Source organism: Electrophorus electricus, chromosome 23, assembly GCF_041902795.1.
Source record: "Electrophorus electricus isolate QZ-2024a chromosome 23, ASM4190279v1, whole genome shotgun sequence".
Classification (NCBI taxonomy): Eukaryota; Metazoa; Chordata; class Actinopteri; order Gymnotiformes; family Gymnotidae; genus Electrophorus; species Electrophorus electricus.
The window spans coordinates 4,834,927-4,852,521 of record NC_137519.1 but is presented as its reverse complement, the minus strand read 5'-3'; the positions used below and the strand labels follow the sequence as shown (position 1 = coordinate 4,852,521).

Here is a 17,595-nt window from a genome sequence, read left to right as displayed (position 1 = left end):
GATGATCACTGCATGTGTAAAGCACATATTTATTGTTTATCCAATCAAAGAGTCCCAGCCTAGTGAAGATCCTGCCCTCTTCATTACTGGCAATTATGGTCACAAAAACTAATGCAGTTTCCTTATCAGACAGACTATATGAATACAGGCTCTGATCACATTAGAGTCAACAAAAACAATAGGCTACATACTGCCAACTACTATGTAGCCCTTTTATGAGTATATTTGGTGAGTGCATGAGCAATACCTCAAGTATATTTGGACACTACTGAATTTGAGTTTACATGGCGTAAATTGGCAGAAAATCTGAATGGCGTACTATTTCGACACACTATGTAGTATAGTACTATGCTGTTTTGGGTGCAACCGATGGTTCACGCGAGGCTGAACAAAGCGTCCCCTACAGGTCGTTGTAGAGCGGTCGGCACTGCGGATCCGGCTTGTCCTCGAGTATGGCGTCGGGCGCGCACACCCACGGGTCCTGGGTCACCCACTGCCACTTCTGCAGCAGGGCCCTCAGGCTCTCCAGGACGAGCTGGTGGACCGGGTCGCCTGCCAGGTTCCTCTCCTCGCTGGGGTCGGCGAGCACGTCGAACAGCTCCCAGCGCGGGCGGTAGTAGTAGTTGGCCAGCGTCTTGAACCAGTGCGTGGGCTGCCCCGCCGCTGTGCGGTTCAGCAGGTCCTGGAAGGTGGGCGACACGTACAGGTCCTGGTCGACGGGGAAGGCCATGCGGTAGTGCAGGTTGTGCAGCAGCCGGTAGCGGCCGTGCCGCACCGAACGCATGGGGTAGTACATGGTGACCTCGTGGAGGCTCTGGCTGCCGAAGGCCGTGTCCCAGGCCGGCTCCGAGCTCAGGGCAGGGAGGAGCGAGCGGCCCGTTAGCTGCACCGGCGCACCTCCGCCCAGGCTGTAGGACGGGTACGGCACCGAGAACCAGTCCAACACAGTGGGGGTGAGGTCTGAGTACAGGGAGAAAGAAATGCGGATTAGCCAATAAAGCAACGTTATTGTACTATATGTCAGCTTGTTGATTTAGTGCGTAATCCGTCTGCATAGATGCCTGTCTGAAAGCTCTTAGGAGAAAAATAACCGCTGAAATACTGATTCAGCCAGAACTGCTTGAAAAAGGCGGCGTGGGACAATGGAGAAGATGACTAGCTGCTGTGGTTATTAACTCCACCTGTAAGAAAAGTTCCATAATTACTTCAACTATATTAAATCCATGTTGACAAATGTTTGGCACAGCATGTTCATAGGAACGTGACCATCCAAACTAAGTGCCAATAGCACCACCTTGTGGTCCTATTTGGTTTTAAAACAAGCAGAAACCACAGAGGTTGTAGTTTTGTGTCATGTGTTAAACCAAGGCTGTAATAAACCAACACAGGGGGGGTTGGTCTCCAGCTCAGAACAGTCAGAGCTATAGCCCAAATGATACTTATAGTTTTCAGTTTACTACCAACACATGTCTACAAAGGAAAATAAAACAAAAAACTTTCTAGCTCTCCAAAAAGACACAGAAAAAGCACAAACGGATAATGAACTTAATCTGTAGTACATCACAAAATTCTGCTTCCCTTTTAGCAGATTTCTGTCCCGTGACAAAAATCACACGAAGCAGTCAGAGGGGTGTGAGCTGCCTTTGCACTCAGGGTGAACCGTACAAGCAGGGAGTGGTGTGGATTGATTGATTGTGGCAATGTTGTTTGTAGGTCACACAAACCAGGTCTAGCAAGTGTGGTGTGTCCTACCAAGCAGGTTCGTGTATGCCAGGATAGTCTGTGTATGTGGTTGCAATTTTTTCTGTGTGTGCATGTCTCACCCAGCAGAATGACGTAGGCCTGGCTGGCTTGTTTGTATGTGTGTGTATGTGTATCTCACCCAGGAGGCTGACGTAGGCCTGGCTGGTCTGTCCCCAGCGTTGCCTGTGCTCAGGTGAGGACACCAGCATGGGCTCCACCACGCCCGAGCCGTACAGGTTGGTGCGTCCATTGGGGAACGGAATGCCGTTATCTGAGCTGTAGATCACTAGAGTGTCGTTCTCAAAGCCTGCCTCTCGCAGCTCCTGCATTACCAAACCAATGCCTGCAGGGAGAGACAAAAACAACAGATCCAGTTTACACAGCATGCGTTTATTCTTACCAAGCAGAGCCTGTGAAGAATCAGAAAACTGGATCCTGTTTTCTTCTTGTCCAACAAGTTGTTTTCAATCCAAATTTCTCACCAGCTTGTCTTGAGCTGAAGACCCGTTCCAGTTCCTGTAGTGATTTTTCAACCATAATCCACTATGTGCCCTACTTAAAATGTCTTCAGAATAATTTGAATACCCAGATTGCATGCTGAAATGATATGGTCAGATATGGTTTTGTCTGAAATTCTGCAGAAATCCATATCTACGGGATGGGTGACCTGTAATCTCCAGGTTTAAATCGGTGACTTGTAATCTCAGTGCTTGTAACCGGTGACTTGTAATCTCAGTGTTTCTGTGGTTTCCTAGTTGGCAAACACAGGCAGTACTTACAATCCAACATCTTCCCCAAGGATTACGAGGTGTCTCACCTTGGTCCAGCCTGCTAACAGTGGTGTACTGGGCTGCTATGTCTGCTCTGGCCACCGGTGTGTCTGGAACAAAGTACGGAACCTGGGAGAGCATTCACAGATCCAGGATCAAAACCAGTGCCGGTTCACAGCTTTACAATGCGTCGCTGAGCGTACCAAGACCAATCAAAGATCAGTCTGCCACCATGTTTACAGTCGGCTTGGCAACAAAATGCAAAGCCCAGATCCTAGATACACTGGGACCCATTCAATATATCCACTGTGGGGCAATTCACTGTAGTGAAAGTTTTTTTTTTGTTATTTTAATTACCTACAAATGGCAAGACGTATGTTTCTATGGAAACATGTAACTGTGCCTCATCCTGGAGAATGATTAGTGGTAACAAATATCCTTCTGTTCTACATCTCTGCTTGTAAAGTGAGACATTAGTACATAATTCACATTTATGCCATTTAGCAGTAGCTTTACAATTCTGACTGAACACAACTTAAGCAACTGAGGGTTAAGGGACTTGGTCAGAGGCCCAACAGTGGCAACGGTGAGATCTGAACAGGCAACATTCTGATTACTAGTCAAGTACCACTGAGCCACTGAGCTACCACAGCCCACATAATGACATGTTTGTGCTTACACAGACACAAGGAGCTAATATAACAAGCTGTGAACCCAATTTGTTAGTTGTATTACAATGACATATTGGAGACATGCAAAAAAAAAACAAAAAAAACCAACAGAAACACTCACCTCTACCTGATCCGGTGTGTAGTACTGTGGCTCCCAGTCCGGAATTCTTCCCATTCCACTCTCACCATTCCCGAATTTCTCACAAAACGCTCCATACTGGGGCTGCGAGTGGCCACAGCGGTGTGGATCATGGAACGCCACGTACAGGAAGAAGGGCCGTGCCTCACCTCCGCACCTCTCTGCTTCCTCCACCTCTGCCTGTTGTTCGCGCAGGAACTTCCGGACAAGGAGTTTGATCCGCGTGATATTGCGTCCCACCTGCAGGACGGAGCTGTTCTCCTCCGTGTAGGCGAAGTCGAAAGGGTAAACGGGTCCCGGGCCCACGTGCTTCTTCCCAACGATTCCTGCCAGAACGGAGCAATGTTAGAAACAAACCGGGCCTGGTTGTCTCTTGAAACATTACTACATAAACACTCCACTCCATGCTGACACAGAGCATGCTTTAAAAAGCGAGTAACCACATACTACTTTGACATGAGACCAGTCAAGGATTTTAACTCATTATTATATTATTTGCCATGCTCTAACACAGCTACTAAATTTAGTAATTAACCAGTGAGTTGTCTACGAACACAGGAATAAAGATGAGAGTGATGTGAGAAAGAGTGAGACCTAGCTACGCCAGTGGGTTTCTTACCGGTCCGGATATTGGCCTGTTTTAACAGCAGGGGGAGACTGCGCACTCCGTCAAACGAGTTATAATGATGCACACCTTGGTGAAGCCCATACATCCCATTCTGGTGCTGAAGATCACACACGGGAAGGCCGGTGCAAATGCAGCGACAACTACATAGCTTTTAAACACCAACATAACAACTGACGTGCTACGCACTCCCAAGGGTTCGCGGTACCTGCGGTAAGCCCGTGAGCACGGTGGAGCGGCTGGGCGAGCAGCTGCTCGCGGACGTGAACGCGTTCCGAAACACGACGGCGCGGCGCGCGAGCGCCCTCAGGTGCGGCGTGCGCACCACCGTGCTGTTGTACACCTCCGTCTCCAGACCAGCGTCGTCCGCTTTGCGCACAGAGAGGCAACGTTAAGGCAACGCCGGAGAAACTGGCAACCGGTTAACACATGTGACAATCATTCTATCACGTTGTCCTACATCTAGGGCATGTAAGACGGAGGTCGTAAGGACAACTGACACTGCTCCCTTATTGACTGACTAATTTAGTACTTATTGTAGGACATTATTTATGCTTTTTAACAAACTCTAGCACTTATTGGTTATAGTACTTATCATTGCTTAAGTTAGACCTTATGTATTTTGCACTTCTAGGTATCAGCATTCATCCCTGTATTCTACAGTATTCTAGTTCATTGGTATGTTTAATTCTAACCTACTGTGCTTGGATGTATTCTATGAGTAAATGACAAAGCACTTTTGTAAGTCGCTCTGGATAAGAGCGTCTGCTAAATGCCGTAATGTGAATGTAAATGTGAATGTAAATGTAAATGTGAATGTAAATGTAAAGTACCGATGATCAGAAGCACATTTCTTCTGCCTTCGTTCGCGCCACACAGGTAGAGAAGGAAGAACAGAGCCTTAATATGTAAACACATCTTATTCCTTTGATTTCGACGCTTGTTATTCTCAAAATACGTTTTCGTTCGCTCTAGTTTCGTAGATTCGCTTCCTCGTCGTATTAATGGACATTATTTCTTAATGAAATTTCTGAAATGTAAATAAACAGCAAAGGAAATGTAGCTAGCTGGCTACAAAGTTTTCCTCGCAAACGTCTGCTAATTGCGTCCCCTTATGTATGTCACGTGACCAATCATGTGGCTCTACAACCCGCGGAACTGCTGCGTTCACACCGTCAGGCAAAGAAACCGCACACGGAGGGAGCAGAGATTGTTTGATTCTTTCTCTCTCTCTTTCTTCTTTTTTGAACAACATCAGAAAAGAGGTTAGTTCCAGCATAAGATTTATCACTCGCACTTAACCTAGTGAGGCGTTTGTGGTAGCTAGCTGGAGTACGCCTTACCTTTATGGCAACGGTCGTTTGTTGTTGTTGTTGTTGTTGTTTACACGTATGACTTGGTATACTCTTTAAAAAAAAACTCTGGTTATGAGAGATACATGCTATATCATATTTTATCTCTTTGCAGGGCACGAATTTTCACTAGCGTATCATGCGGGCAATTAAAATTGTCATATGACATGGCCATGATTATTACGACGCTTATTATGCTGTTATTATGCTATTAAATTTATTATGCTATTAACACAGAATACTCTACAAGCCATAATGAATGTTGTTATCTTGTTGTAGTTACAATATACTAATTGTTTTTGTGAAACACAAATTCTTTCTAGGTGTACCCTAAGGATTCAGAGAGGCATGTAGACAGCCCTTGAAACAACAGTCTTGCATAATCATGACAATGCTATATGCATGAAGGACCACACCCAGTAAAACAACTCTTCCAGGACATTACACAGCATCATCATTCCACATGATCCCTCCGGCCATAAAGATCACTGCCGACAACTGACAGCGTGAAGTCCACCCGCACTGGAGAGCCTCCCTTGGTACCAATGGAAACCCTGGTGTAACCAGCCAGTCTGCAGGATGCTGGAGTCTTCGGCTGGCACCCCCCTGGGGGGCAGGCGCTGTCTGAAGGAGAGGCTGGTCACCGTGTGCTCTTTGGCCACCCTGCGTACCTGTTTCCCTATCCTCACCTGGCTGCCCAGGTACAGCCTGGCCTGGCTCAAGATGGACCTGCTGGCCGGCTTGACGGTGGGCCTCACGGTGGTCCCCCAGGCCCTGGCCTATGCGGAGGTGGCGGGCTTACCTGTACAGGTAACAAGACACCATGACATTACAGAAACACTCCTAGAGCTTAGCACACACTTCACGTATTTTACAAAAGGAACTAAAACTGTTCTTGTGTCATACCCATTACACCAGTCTTGCAAATTTTTAGCCATCATATTTTATTCATATACTTCCTAGTTTCATATCCACAATAAATGGTTCTCTGTTCCTAATATGAGGATGGATTTCAGTGTTTTATGTTTTATGTAATGGCAACAGTAAAAATTATGTTTTATTGAGCACATGGCTTTCTTTTGAAGTCACACTACCTTTACCTTAGCTAACACTGCCTTCAGTGTGTTTACTGTATAGTTGTGCTCTTGTGTTAGATGGTGGTTGATAAAAGCTGGTGTTACCCAGGCTCTGCCAGGAGCTCCCAGGAGTATGGTTCCTTGGGAATAGAATGAAAACCATACACAACGCCGGAGGTGTTTAAGCACCAGCCAAAATGTTATAATGTAGCTATTGAGAACAAAAATAGAAGGGGTTTTACACAGTGCCCTTTAGAACCCTGCAACATTTGGTTTCTAAGCATGTTTACACTGTAGCAAATGTGATAGTCATGTTTAGGGATGTTTGAACTTTCAACTCAAGTAACAAGTAACACAACTAACAACTTGCTCTCATCTTTTCAGAAAGACAGTGTCTAGTCAGCTAATCAGGCAAAAGCAGTGGGTTTTGTGAAGGTTTGGTTTTTAGAGTTTGGTTTTGGTTAGAGGTTTGTGAGCTGGTTTTGGACAAGCTAATGCTAGCTGGGTCCCATTTGCTTTTAGGTTGGTTCGGAGTTTTAAATCTGAAGTACCTCATGGACCTGGATTATAACTCACTCACTCACTCACGTCTAACATAATTCTGTTAGCAAAAGAAATGTCTTTGGTGCTTCAGATCAATGACACTGTGTGTCCAGGATCGATGGAGTGTGTAGCACCTGTAAGAGGGTGGGAAGCACTCCTGAAACAGATCAGTGGTGCAAAAGATATTGTATAGCACATTTCATGAATTCATAGGATCACACTAAAATAAATAATTCTTAAATAAATGGTGCAAATATTGTTTTATATACCCAGGCATTTTTGATGTGCAAACAGTTTGAAATAGATAAGGTTTTAGAAATTGCTATTGTAACTTTTCTCTCTCCCTCTCTCTCTCTCTCTCTCTCTCTCTCTCTCTCTCTCTCTCTCTCTCTCTCTCTCCCTCCCTCTCTGTAGTATGGCCTATACTCGTCTTTCATGGGGGGCTTCCTCTACTGCGTCTTTGGCACATCGAAGGACATCACACTTGGGCCCACGTCCATAATGTCTCTGCTCTGTTCCTTCTACGTCGGTGGGGACCCAGTGTATGCTGTGGTGCTCACGCTGATGTGTGGCCTCACCCAGACTGCCATGGCTCTGCTGAGGCTGGGTAGGGTTGGGTGTGGGTTTGGTGGGGGTTGGCTGGGCATAGGGTTGTTTGGGGTGGGGTGGGGCTAGTTGGGTTTTAGCTGGTCGGGGTGGAGTTGCAGTTAAACTAAAACTTTGCCATTTAGTCTGCATTTTTCGAGAGACATGTTGAATACTGAGGAGGAAGTGAGAGCCTGTTTTTGCCATCAGACCACCTGCTCTCTGTGATTACTTCCTGTGTTGCTTCACATTCACCACTCTGAGAAGCCAGACTCACCCTAACCAGCGCATGACTCCAGTATATGCATTTAATCCACCGACAGCCTGCCACTGTTGATTGAATCTAAACAAGCAGAGAGTTTCACCCTCTTGACCTGCACCAAGCTGGCTCAGGCCCTTTATCTGATTCGCTGATTGGTTCATTTGCAGGGTTCCTGCTGGACTTTATCTCCTACCCTGTCGTGAAAGGCTTCACGTGTGCAGCAGCAGTTACCATTGGTTTTGGACAGTTCAAGGTGAGCACAGACAAGCTTGCCTGCGAAGCATCGCAATGGCAGTGACACTGATGTTTTAATTTGCAGCATGTCTGTTTATGAAATTATTTTTAAAAATTCTGTTTAAAATTTACACTTATGTAGTATTACTTTTGTTCTTGTCACTAATTTAAATCTTGTTTCTGGTGTGTGTGTATACGGATGTGGGTGTGTGTGTGTGTAGAATGTTCTGGGTCTGAAGAACATTCCCAGGCAGTTCTTTCTGCAGGTCTACTACATGTTTCACAGGCTGCCTGAGGCCAGGTGAGCAGAACCTCTGCTTTTAGGCTCTGCACTGTGGGAACCTGGTCTGTCTGTTTTCTCAGTGTCTCCATCACTCTTTCCACCTTCCCTCCAGGGTTGGAGATGTGATTCTGGGGCTGTTCTGTCTCCTCTTCCTGGTGATGATTACGGTTATGAAGAACACTCTGGGCTCCTCTGAAGTGACCCCATCACCGCTTGTCCGGTTTGCCAGGAGCCTGGTGTGGAGTTTTGCCACAGGTGAGCACCCATCCGAAATTCCCCACCTTTTCCGGGGTAGCCTTCTACCCTGCCAGAGAATTCAATGGAATTGCACAAACATATCTGTTCATGATGTACCAATAGTACCTGTGTATCTCAAACAGTAGTCAACTGTGACATTATAGAACGTCTGTGGAACTTGGACTCATATTAAATGTATAGATGCCTAAACAAACAAAGAAATAACTACAACAGTAAATCATTAAAAAATTTAAAGCAGGTATCTTTCTTTTTGTTTTTGTTTGTTTTTTTGTTTGTTTTTTTTAACTGTAATTACTGTATGTCTTCCATGTGTCCCCAGTCCGGAATGCTTTGGTTGTCATAGCAGCGGCGTGTGTTGCGTACTCTGCTGAGGTCATGGGCTGTCACCTGTTCACCCTCACGGGGCAGACTGCTGAGGGTCTGCCCGCTTTCTCGCCACCAGCCCTCTCGGAGACAACAGCCAATGGCACGCACATGTCCTTCAGTGACATCATACTGGTCAGTTCACAGACAGAAGGATGTAGTTATACTAGATAGCCCATAACATCACAGTTAAACATCCAGGCTATGCTCAAGTCTAGATTACAAAGAGAATCCAATGGTTATTCATCACTGAGGCTGCAATTTAGTTTATATTAATCTTTTTTTCTGGAAATCCAACCCCTAGTGTACATGAAGTAATTTTAATCAGAACTTAATTCTATAAATACCAATCTTGGCCAAATAAACGTTTTAAAAAAAATCACGTGGCAGTAGTTTAGTATTATTAGGACTGATTTGATCATCATATCATTACATAAGACCAATTGGGTTACACACTTGTTTGATCATGTCATTCCACTGACCAATGCTGTGCCTCCTCAGGACCTGGGAGGTGGTCTAGCTGTTATTCCACTGATGGGCGTTCTGGAAAGCATAGCTATTGCTAAAGCATTCGGTATGGCTCCTTGCCTTTCCCATCAGCCTAATGTCACACACTGCTAATTCATGTTGGACTGAACAGCTTTAAAATACATGTTGATGTTATTTAAAAAAAAAATCTTTCAACATTTAGGTAGTCAAAACAATTATCGCATTGATGCCAACCAGGAGATCTTCGTAATTGGTGCGTATGCTACACTGGGGAATGTTTCTGTGCAGTTTCTCTTTAGTCTCTGTAAGTAGTAGGAGAGTGGTGTCATGACTCACTGATGCGGCGGGTGTTTCCGCAGGACTCACCAACGTTCTGGGCTCCTTCGTCTCCGCCTACCCCGTCACGGGAAGCTTCGGGAGGTGTGTGGCATAAACCCCCTTGGCCTGCACATCGGCGCGTTCAGAGCCTAATTTCTGCCATGTTTTGGGTCAGCCCTGCAGAGAAGTGTCTGACTCCACTTGTCGGTGTCTTTCTTGTTAATAAGGCGTGGTTATTAGTGAAAGGTGGAGCTTTGCAGGCTCTTATTTACTTATTAGAAGTAAACAGTTGTCATTTTAGTGTGTGCTTATACTGTGCCCGATTACCAGTTCTCTTGTAGATTATAATGTGGGAGGAGGGTGCTGAAAGACACTGATGGAAACAGATGTGCATTGTTGGGTCTAGTTGCTGTGTACCGTAAAATGTACTGGTCTTGCTGGTATTGGTAGTTATGTTCGGTTATTCATATGTTTACATACATACATAGGTTATACATGTGTATAACGTGTGCGTACATACATAGGTCATACATGTGTATAACGTGTGCTTACATAGGTCATACATGTGTATAACGTGTACGTATATACATAGATCATACATGTGTATAACCTGTGCGCACAGACACACGTAGGTCATACATGTGTATAACGTGTGCGTACATACATAGGTCATACATGTGTATAACGTGTGCGTACATACACACGTAGGTCATACATGTGTATAACGTGCGTACATACACAAGTAGGTCATACATGTGTATAACGTGTGTGTACATACACACATAGGCCATACATGTGTATAATGTGTGCGTACATACACATGTAGGTCATACATGTGTATAACATGTGCGTACATACATAGGCCATACATGTGTATAATCTGCGTACATACACACGTAGGTCATACATGTGTATAACGTGTGCGTACATACGTAGGTCATGGATGTGTATAACGTGTGCATACATACACACATAGGCCATACATGTGTATAACGTGTGCGTACATACACGTAGGTCATACATGTGTATAACGTGTGCGTACATACACACATAGGTCATACATGTGTATAACGTGTGCGTACATACACTCATACATGTGTTTAGTAGTATTAATCCAGCTGTGTCAGAGTTTGCAGTATAAGCAGTAGATGTTTTATTTTGGTTTTGTATCCTTGTAGAACTGCTGTAAACTCTCAAACCGGAGCATGTACACCTGCTGGGGGCATAGTTACAAGTAACACATACACACACACACACACACACCAAATATCTGTTACACACATTAATTGTTATTCTTATACTTTAAAATATGGTATCAGTAGAAAACCAGTTTTGTTACATTTTACTTCACATATATTCCACCCCTCTAACCCCTCTCTCTCTCTCTCTCTCTCTCTCTCTCTCTCTCTCTTTCCTTCTCTTTCTCCCCCAGGCGTGGTAGTGCTGCTTTCCCTGGCCTTCCTCATGCCTCTCTTCGCCTACATCCCCAAAGCGTCTCTGGCTGCTGTCATCATCTGCGCTGTAGCCCCCATGATGGATTTCAGGGTTCTGCCCCAGATCTGGAGGGTGAAGAGTGAGTCAGAAAAACCTCTGCACCCTCCGTCATTTCCATTCCACCAGCTCAGATTTTCCTATGAGCTCTTAAAGCAGAGGTAGCGTGTGTCATTGTGCACTAACACGGAGAACCGGCTGATAATGGCAGAGAGGTGAGAGGGAGGTGTCAGGCAGACATCACATGCAAATAGAACAGCCGCCACAGTGTCTGAGGTAAATAAGTGGGCGGAGCATTCAGGTCGTTCATGTTGAGGGTTTGGCAGAGGGAGCAGTAGAAAGTGCTGACATGGACCCGGGGAGAAGCAGAGAATATAACTCCTGAGCTAGGGATTAATAAGTACACTCAGTGTGGGTGTAATACTTAGGGACCATGTTAAAATATCACTCTGCATCAAGTTTAAACAAACTCAAATGTACTCTTTTGAAGATTCATTGAACTCTGTTTCCTTTCGTTGTGTGCTTTTCTGTATCCCCCTCCCTTAGAGCTGGATCTTTTGCCATTCTTGGTCACCTTCCTGGTCAGTTTTTGGGAGGTGCAGTATGGAATCATGGGAGGTGTAGTTGTTTCAGTGCTCATGCTGCTTTATCTGGTGGCCAGACCTGAAGTGAAAGTAAGCGAAGCACAACATTTAAATTATAAACACTGATCTTAACTATTCTGACACCCAATACTTAAAAATAGTAACATTTCTGTGTTGTGTAAATACTTATGTATATTCTGCAGGAAGTATAAATATTTAAATGCTACACACACGACTAAAGCGTGTAGTATATACGCAAATACCTTTTCAATCATCTGTCCTTTGGTGGCACATTAAGGCTACTGAGTGTTGAGGCTGAGACTGAATTCTTTGAATTCCCTTGTGATTATCCTCACTGACTGAACTGAGAGTAGAGGCTTTAGGTTTGTGAATTGGCCCTGCAGATGTCTGACCATGGGGTCATGGTGATGGAGTTGAGCAGTGGGCTGAACTTTCCTGCCACAGAGTACCTCAGTGCCTTCTTACGCGCACATGCGCTGCATGGTGAGACACACACACGCACGCACACACACACACACACACACATGCACTCGCACACTCAGTCTGTAGTGAGACGTACAAAATGATGTATGTGTTGGATGTAACCAGTCACACAAATATGCAAACACACTTTCCAAGTGTAAACACACAGGTAATAGACCAGTAATAGACTGGTGGTACACTGGAAATACACTGGTGGTACACTGGTAATAGACTGGTGTTACTCTTGTAGTACACTGGTAATAGACTGATGGTACACTGGTGCACACTTTCCAGGTGTAAACACACTGGTAATAGACTGGTTGTACACTGGTTGTACTCTGGTGGTACACTGGTAATACACTAGCGGTACACTTGTAATACATCGGTGGTACACTGGTGGTAAATCAGAAACTCAGATGATGTGTGGGTTGCTGAGCTAAGAGTAGCTAAGAGTAAACAGGTCAAAGTAAATCCAGGTACAATCTGGATATGAAACACATGTTAATGCAAGGTGTAAACAGGCTAAGTGAATGTAGTACGGGTAAGCTCTCTCTCTCTCTCTCTCTCTCTCTCTCTCTCTCTCTCTGTCCCTCCCTCCAGTGTCTACACCGCGCTGTGTGGTGCTGGACTGTCACCATGTCAGCAGTATTGACTACACTGTCGTGAATGAACTGAAAGATCTTCTGAAGCAATTTAAGCTGCATGATGTTTCCCTGGTGTTCTCAAGACTCAAGGTCAGTTTCTGTATGTCTGTAATTTAGGTGTGACAGCCCGAGTACTGCAGGGCGAGGAGCAGGACGCACAGACTCCGTCGATGTGGACAGATATTTATTGATATACGAAGACAAGGCACTCACATATAACACAAGCGGTGAACATGAATACGAATGTGTTTAACATAAAACACAAGCGGTGAACATGAATACGAATACGTTTAACACTGACAATGAGAAAACGCATTTAAATAACACGAACATGAACAACGGCAATGACCGACAGCACTGCACACAATGACAGGGGTTTAAATACACAAAGACAAAACACTAACCAGGTGCAGGAGTATGCAGGCGTGGTTACAAGTAAACAAACAAGACCCTCCCACTGCACGCGGCGGGCCAAACCACGTGACTCGTGAGAGGCGAGCATTCCGTGACAATTAGGAACCCGACTTCTCCATATTATCGTGTTTACTAGGATGTAAAAGATTATGTGAGTGTTATGTGTGGAATTGTGTTCTTAATGGATATGTGGCGTGGGTCAGGTGTGGCATTCTTTGTGACTGTATGAAATAGAAAAGAGCATGAAAGAGAGCAGGCAGCAGGATTTAAATTTAAAAACGATTCACTGTGTGTGTGTGTGTGTGTGTGTGTTTTTACCCCAGCCTTGTGTATTGGAGGTGTTGCTATCATCTGATCTTCCAGGCTTCAGACATGGAGACAGCATAGAGGCGTGTCTACAGATTATGTCCATTAACGCTCACTATGACTGACACCTGTACCTTCCAATCAACACTAAGAACAGTCACTGATAATGGGGTTAGAAGCTAGTCGCCAAATCATGCCTTGAATACCTCAAAGAACCAAGGTGGACCAAACTCTATTCAGACAGAAACAGTGGCAACCTGTGTTTTAGTTGCTGCTGCTTTTATAATCTTGTGGAGACTGACATTAACAATATCTTGATCTTTCCCAACATGGAACTACATGGGACCAAATGATCTTTGCACAGAAAATATGCTAATGCTCCAAATTTTAAAGATACACTAAAATGTTTTTTTTTTTGTAAGTTGCATTTAACTGACTTATTGGTAGTCTTATGACTAACAGGCCTTAAGCAAAAACTGAAAAGCAGTGCCCAAAGTATCCTCATCAAATATAATAATGTTTTTTTTTTTTACTGCAAGGGGCTTCCCTCTTCCATATTGTCATGGAGACAGAGTCATTCTTTCAGCTTGAGGACAGCTATGACCTTTTACCTCTTGTTTTATAATATTCTGCTGTTATGTTCTTTTAATGTTTTTTACCTAACGTTATGGTGATGTAGGAGTGTTGTAGTGTGGAATTGTAGCAGCAGAAGGTACTGAACATGAGAGAAGCTATGTGGCTTGTTCATGGAACACAGCTGTCTTCACCTGGATATCGGTGACAGATGTTTATGGATGACTACTGATCACTGATACATGTGTATATGTGCTTCAAAAATCACTTTATTACAACATGAAGGGGATGCTAAGAAGGTAACATGTCTAAGTTCTATACGTTTTAGTTAATGACACTATGTTAGAAGATTTGTAACTGAAAGTGATTGATTTATTATTTTAAAAGAATTTGTGAAATTAGCACTTTTAACCATTTTATATTTGGAACATAGACTTGCTTTTTATGTAAAAGAATGAATTCCAGGTCAAATTGTGAACTACACAATTCGGCTTCTATTTTAGAATTTGTATAATACACTGTTAAATGATTAAAATAAATGTTAGAGTGTGATGCAGCTGTCAAATGATTTGTTTTAACAGATTTTCACCATTACAGTATTATTAAACATAGACTATTATGGGATTCTGTAAGAATAGGACAGGAAGGTCAAACTCAAACCGCCGGCCACAGTCACAATAAAACCTCATCTTATTACTACATGAAATACATATGTGTCACACTACGCAAGTCCCACAAGACTGTAGTACACCTGTTTTCTAGTACAGCGTGGCTTGAACTGGCAACCTTCCGATTACTAGTCAAGTCCCTTACCACCAGTGTTCTCATACTTATGACTCCATACAAAACTATAAAAGGCAAGACCACCAATATAAAAAAATTGATATGTGTTTTAGCAAGCACAGCACAGCAAGTGCCATGAGCTCATACTGCTTAAGTTGATATATGCCACTCAGTAGTTGAGGATGTAATCAAAAATGCAGCTTGGTGGAGGCGGAGGCCTCTGAGACCCCAGTATGCCCTCCAACACCCCGACACAGAAAAGCAACCAGCATGCCTGAAGTCAGCAGTCCAACACCACCCACTTCTCTTTCTCCAGTAGAGCTGAGAGAAGCCACACTCCTTAGTCTGTTATTTATTCCATGCTAGGTTCATCCGTCTCAGGCTTGAGGGTTTGACTGCGGAGGAGAAGCCAGGGTAGCACAGCCTTTCTCAGTATTAATGCAGTCATCCAGCCTGCAGAAAAAAAGGAATCAAACTCCATTTATCTACTGCTATACGTGACCAATAGCCTAAACAGCCGTATACGGGACTTTAAAATGCGTATGCTATGAGGAACAGATGACCACACCTGTTTGCACGCTTCTTCCAAGGGTATTTATCCCTAGAACCAACAAATGTCATTGAACTTTCTTTCAGTACCTTCTTTGGATTGTAAACTTGGCTTCTAGACATTTGCTTACATATGATTTTATAAAATTATTACAAAGTAATTTCAAAATAATTGTAAAGGAAAGCTGATTTGACTTTTTAGTGATTATTAAAACGTACATTGTAACTGTACACACAATTCCTCTTGTCATCCTTCTTGGGTTTTCTCTGGTATGATAAACCCTTCCTTTGATTGACCCAGTGCATAGTGTTTGATCTTGTGCCATCATGATTAGTGACTGTGCTGTCCTTCAGTCCTGCCTTTTCCAGCCGTTGGTAGGATTGTCTTGTCAGTCACCTCTGCTATCTGCTACTGGGACATTCCATGGAGGGGCTTATCCTACCATGGCATTTCCTCTGCTTCCATGGTGAACATGTCTTCTATCTGACTGGATTGATTCCTTGGATGTATTCATGGATGTTTCATTAGCTGCACTAATCAGAATTACAACAGTTTGGATAATTACCTTATTCATAGCCTTTTGCCATGTATAGGATGCCACAGCCGATGAGCTGTAATATTGCATGCCGGTTATAAAATGTAATATTGATGAATTTCCACCCACCGGTTGACTGATTCATGTTTCATTTCACAGAGCACAATCTGAACCGGTCTGTCCTGTCTCAGATCTACAGACAATGTGCAGTCCTTGTGGAACCAGAGGCCAGTAGTGCTGTCTTACAAATAAAAAACCCTGAACCAGCCAAAAAACAAGCTGACATTTTCACGGGTTATGTGGGGTAAAATAATGATCAGCAAGACCTCGCAAACCTGAACGCTTGTTCAGCAGGATGTTTAGAGCAGAGGTGAGAGAGAAGTGAAGCAGAGCAGTGGCCTCGGTTTCCTGACAGGAAATCCTGACAGGAAGCATTACTAGAACATGAATAAAATATAGGATTGTTGTGCTATATAACCATTCATATCATATTTAAATTAGATTATATTTAGTGTAGATTTTTATTTGTTATTTGTATTGTTGAAATTGTTGCAGTTTCAGGTGAAGATCCCTAAAGAAACCAAACATATAAACATAAAAAAACGCATTTCATCGCTTAGTTTCTGGAGTTTGCTAAATACAGTTGAACTGTAATTGTTTCAGAAAGGTAATGAATAGTTTGTTACCATAGTGCATTGCATGGTGATTAGGCCTGGCAGTTCAAGCAGTACTGCAAATGTAGTTGTTTTGTCTTTATAGCTGAATGAGTTATGAAATCAAAGGATTCCTATGAGGATGGAGGGAAGGAAGACTAAAGAATGAGTGGTGGAAAAAATGTGTAATTACATTACAGCAGCTTTACTGTGTATACTAATTTTGGTGTTTATAGCATATAAGGCATAGGAGTTAGAAGGCAATGAAAAATGAATTGAAGTCAATAGGATGAAAAGCGAGGGATGAAGAAGAAGGGGTGAAAAGAGTGATAGAGGTGTGAAAAGTGGACAAGTAGCTCCTCTGATCGTTCACAGCGTGTTTGGTGGGTTAATCTTGAAATTTGTCAAATGGAAGTGTGAAAAATTGTCCCATGTGCAAGTGTATGGGGACAAAGTAGTTGGATGGGGAGATGGTGAGTGTAAAACACAAGCAACTCTTTCAGGAGTAAGATGAAGGTTTCTGCAAGGTTTGGTGGTTTTAGCTTAAAAAGAGCAGACAAAATAGCAGTGAAGAATAAGAAGAAAGAAAAAAACAGCAATTATTTGGCTCTGGCCACTTAATGAAAGTAACTATTTAATCAAGACCTAGTAGTAAACTTAGCATATGTTTGTTTGTGTGTTGTTTTTTTTTCAAAATCAGCATTAGGCTCAGCAGAAGTGTCCAGCACTAAACAATGCATGCGAAACAAAGTCACAATACAAAGGTTCTTATTTTCTGGTTGTTATTTTCTCCTGAGGGTGCCCCGTACACAGAACCACTCTGAATTCTACACAGAAGCTGTCTCATTTCCTGCTGATCCTAGTGGTG

The 17,595-nt window shown here is 43.5% G+C and overlaps 2 protein-coding genes across 4 annotated transcripts; one reads left to right on the top strand and one right to left on the bottom strand.

The window, feature by feature from the left end:
* Nucleotides 1-9: 9 nt before the first annotated feature.
* sgsh (N-sulfoglucosamine sulfohydrolase (sulfamidase)) lies at nt 10-5,051 on the bottom strand. 2 transcript variants are annotated; one of them, XM_027023400.3, is made up of 7 exons: nt 4,782-5,051; nt 4,157-4,317; nt 3,943-4,048; nt 3,306-3,649; nt 2,561-2,642; nt 1,883-2,086; nt 10-960 (listed from the first exon to the last, which is right to left on the bottom strand). In XM_027023400.3, exons 1-7 carry the CDS (start codon nt 4,864-4,866, stop codon nt 401-403), a joined length of 1,542 nt encoding a protein of 513 aa, XP_026879201.2. In that variant the 5' UTR covers nt 4,867-5,051; the 3' UTR covers nt 10-400. The 2 variants fall into 2 exon arrangements, with proteins under 2 accessions (XP_026879201.2, XP_081562628.1); XM_081706502.1 differs by lacking the exons at nt 3,943-4,048; nt 4,157-4,317.
* A 43-nt stretch (nt 5,052-5,094) lies between these two features.
* slc26a11 (solute carrier family 26 member 11) lies at nt 5,095-14,758 on the top strand. Of its 2 annotated transcripts, XM_027023398.3 has the most exons (16): nt 5,096-5,213; nt 5,624-6,110; nt 7,334-7,526; nt 7,934-8,019; nt 8,222-8,301; nt 8,396-8,538; nt 8,861-9,039; nt 9,406-9,478; nt 9,596-9,646; nt 9,753-9,813; nt 10,890-10,945; nt 11,144-11,284; nt 11,749-11,876; nt 12,191-12,290; nt 12,870-13,003; nt 13,651-14,758. In XM_027023398.3, exons 2-16 carry the CDS (start codon nt 5,880-5,882, stop codon nt 13,756-13,758), a joined length of 1,764 nt encoding a protein of 587 aa, XP_026879199.2. In that variant the 5' UTR covers nt 5,096-5,213; nt 5,624-5,879; the 3' UTR covers nt 13,759-14,758. The 2 variants fall into 2 exon arrangements, 1 of the variants encoding a protein (XP_026879199.2); XR_014119630.1 differs by lacking the exon at nt 13,651-14,758 and having other exon boundaries at nt 5,095-5,213; nt 12,161-12,290; nt 12,870-12,914.
* The last annotated feature ends 2,837 nt before the right edge of the window (nt 14,759-17,595 follow it).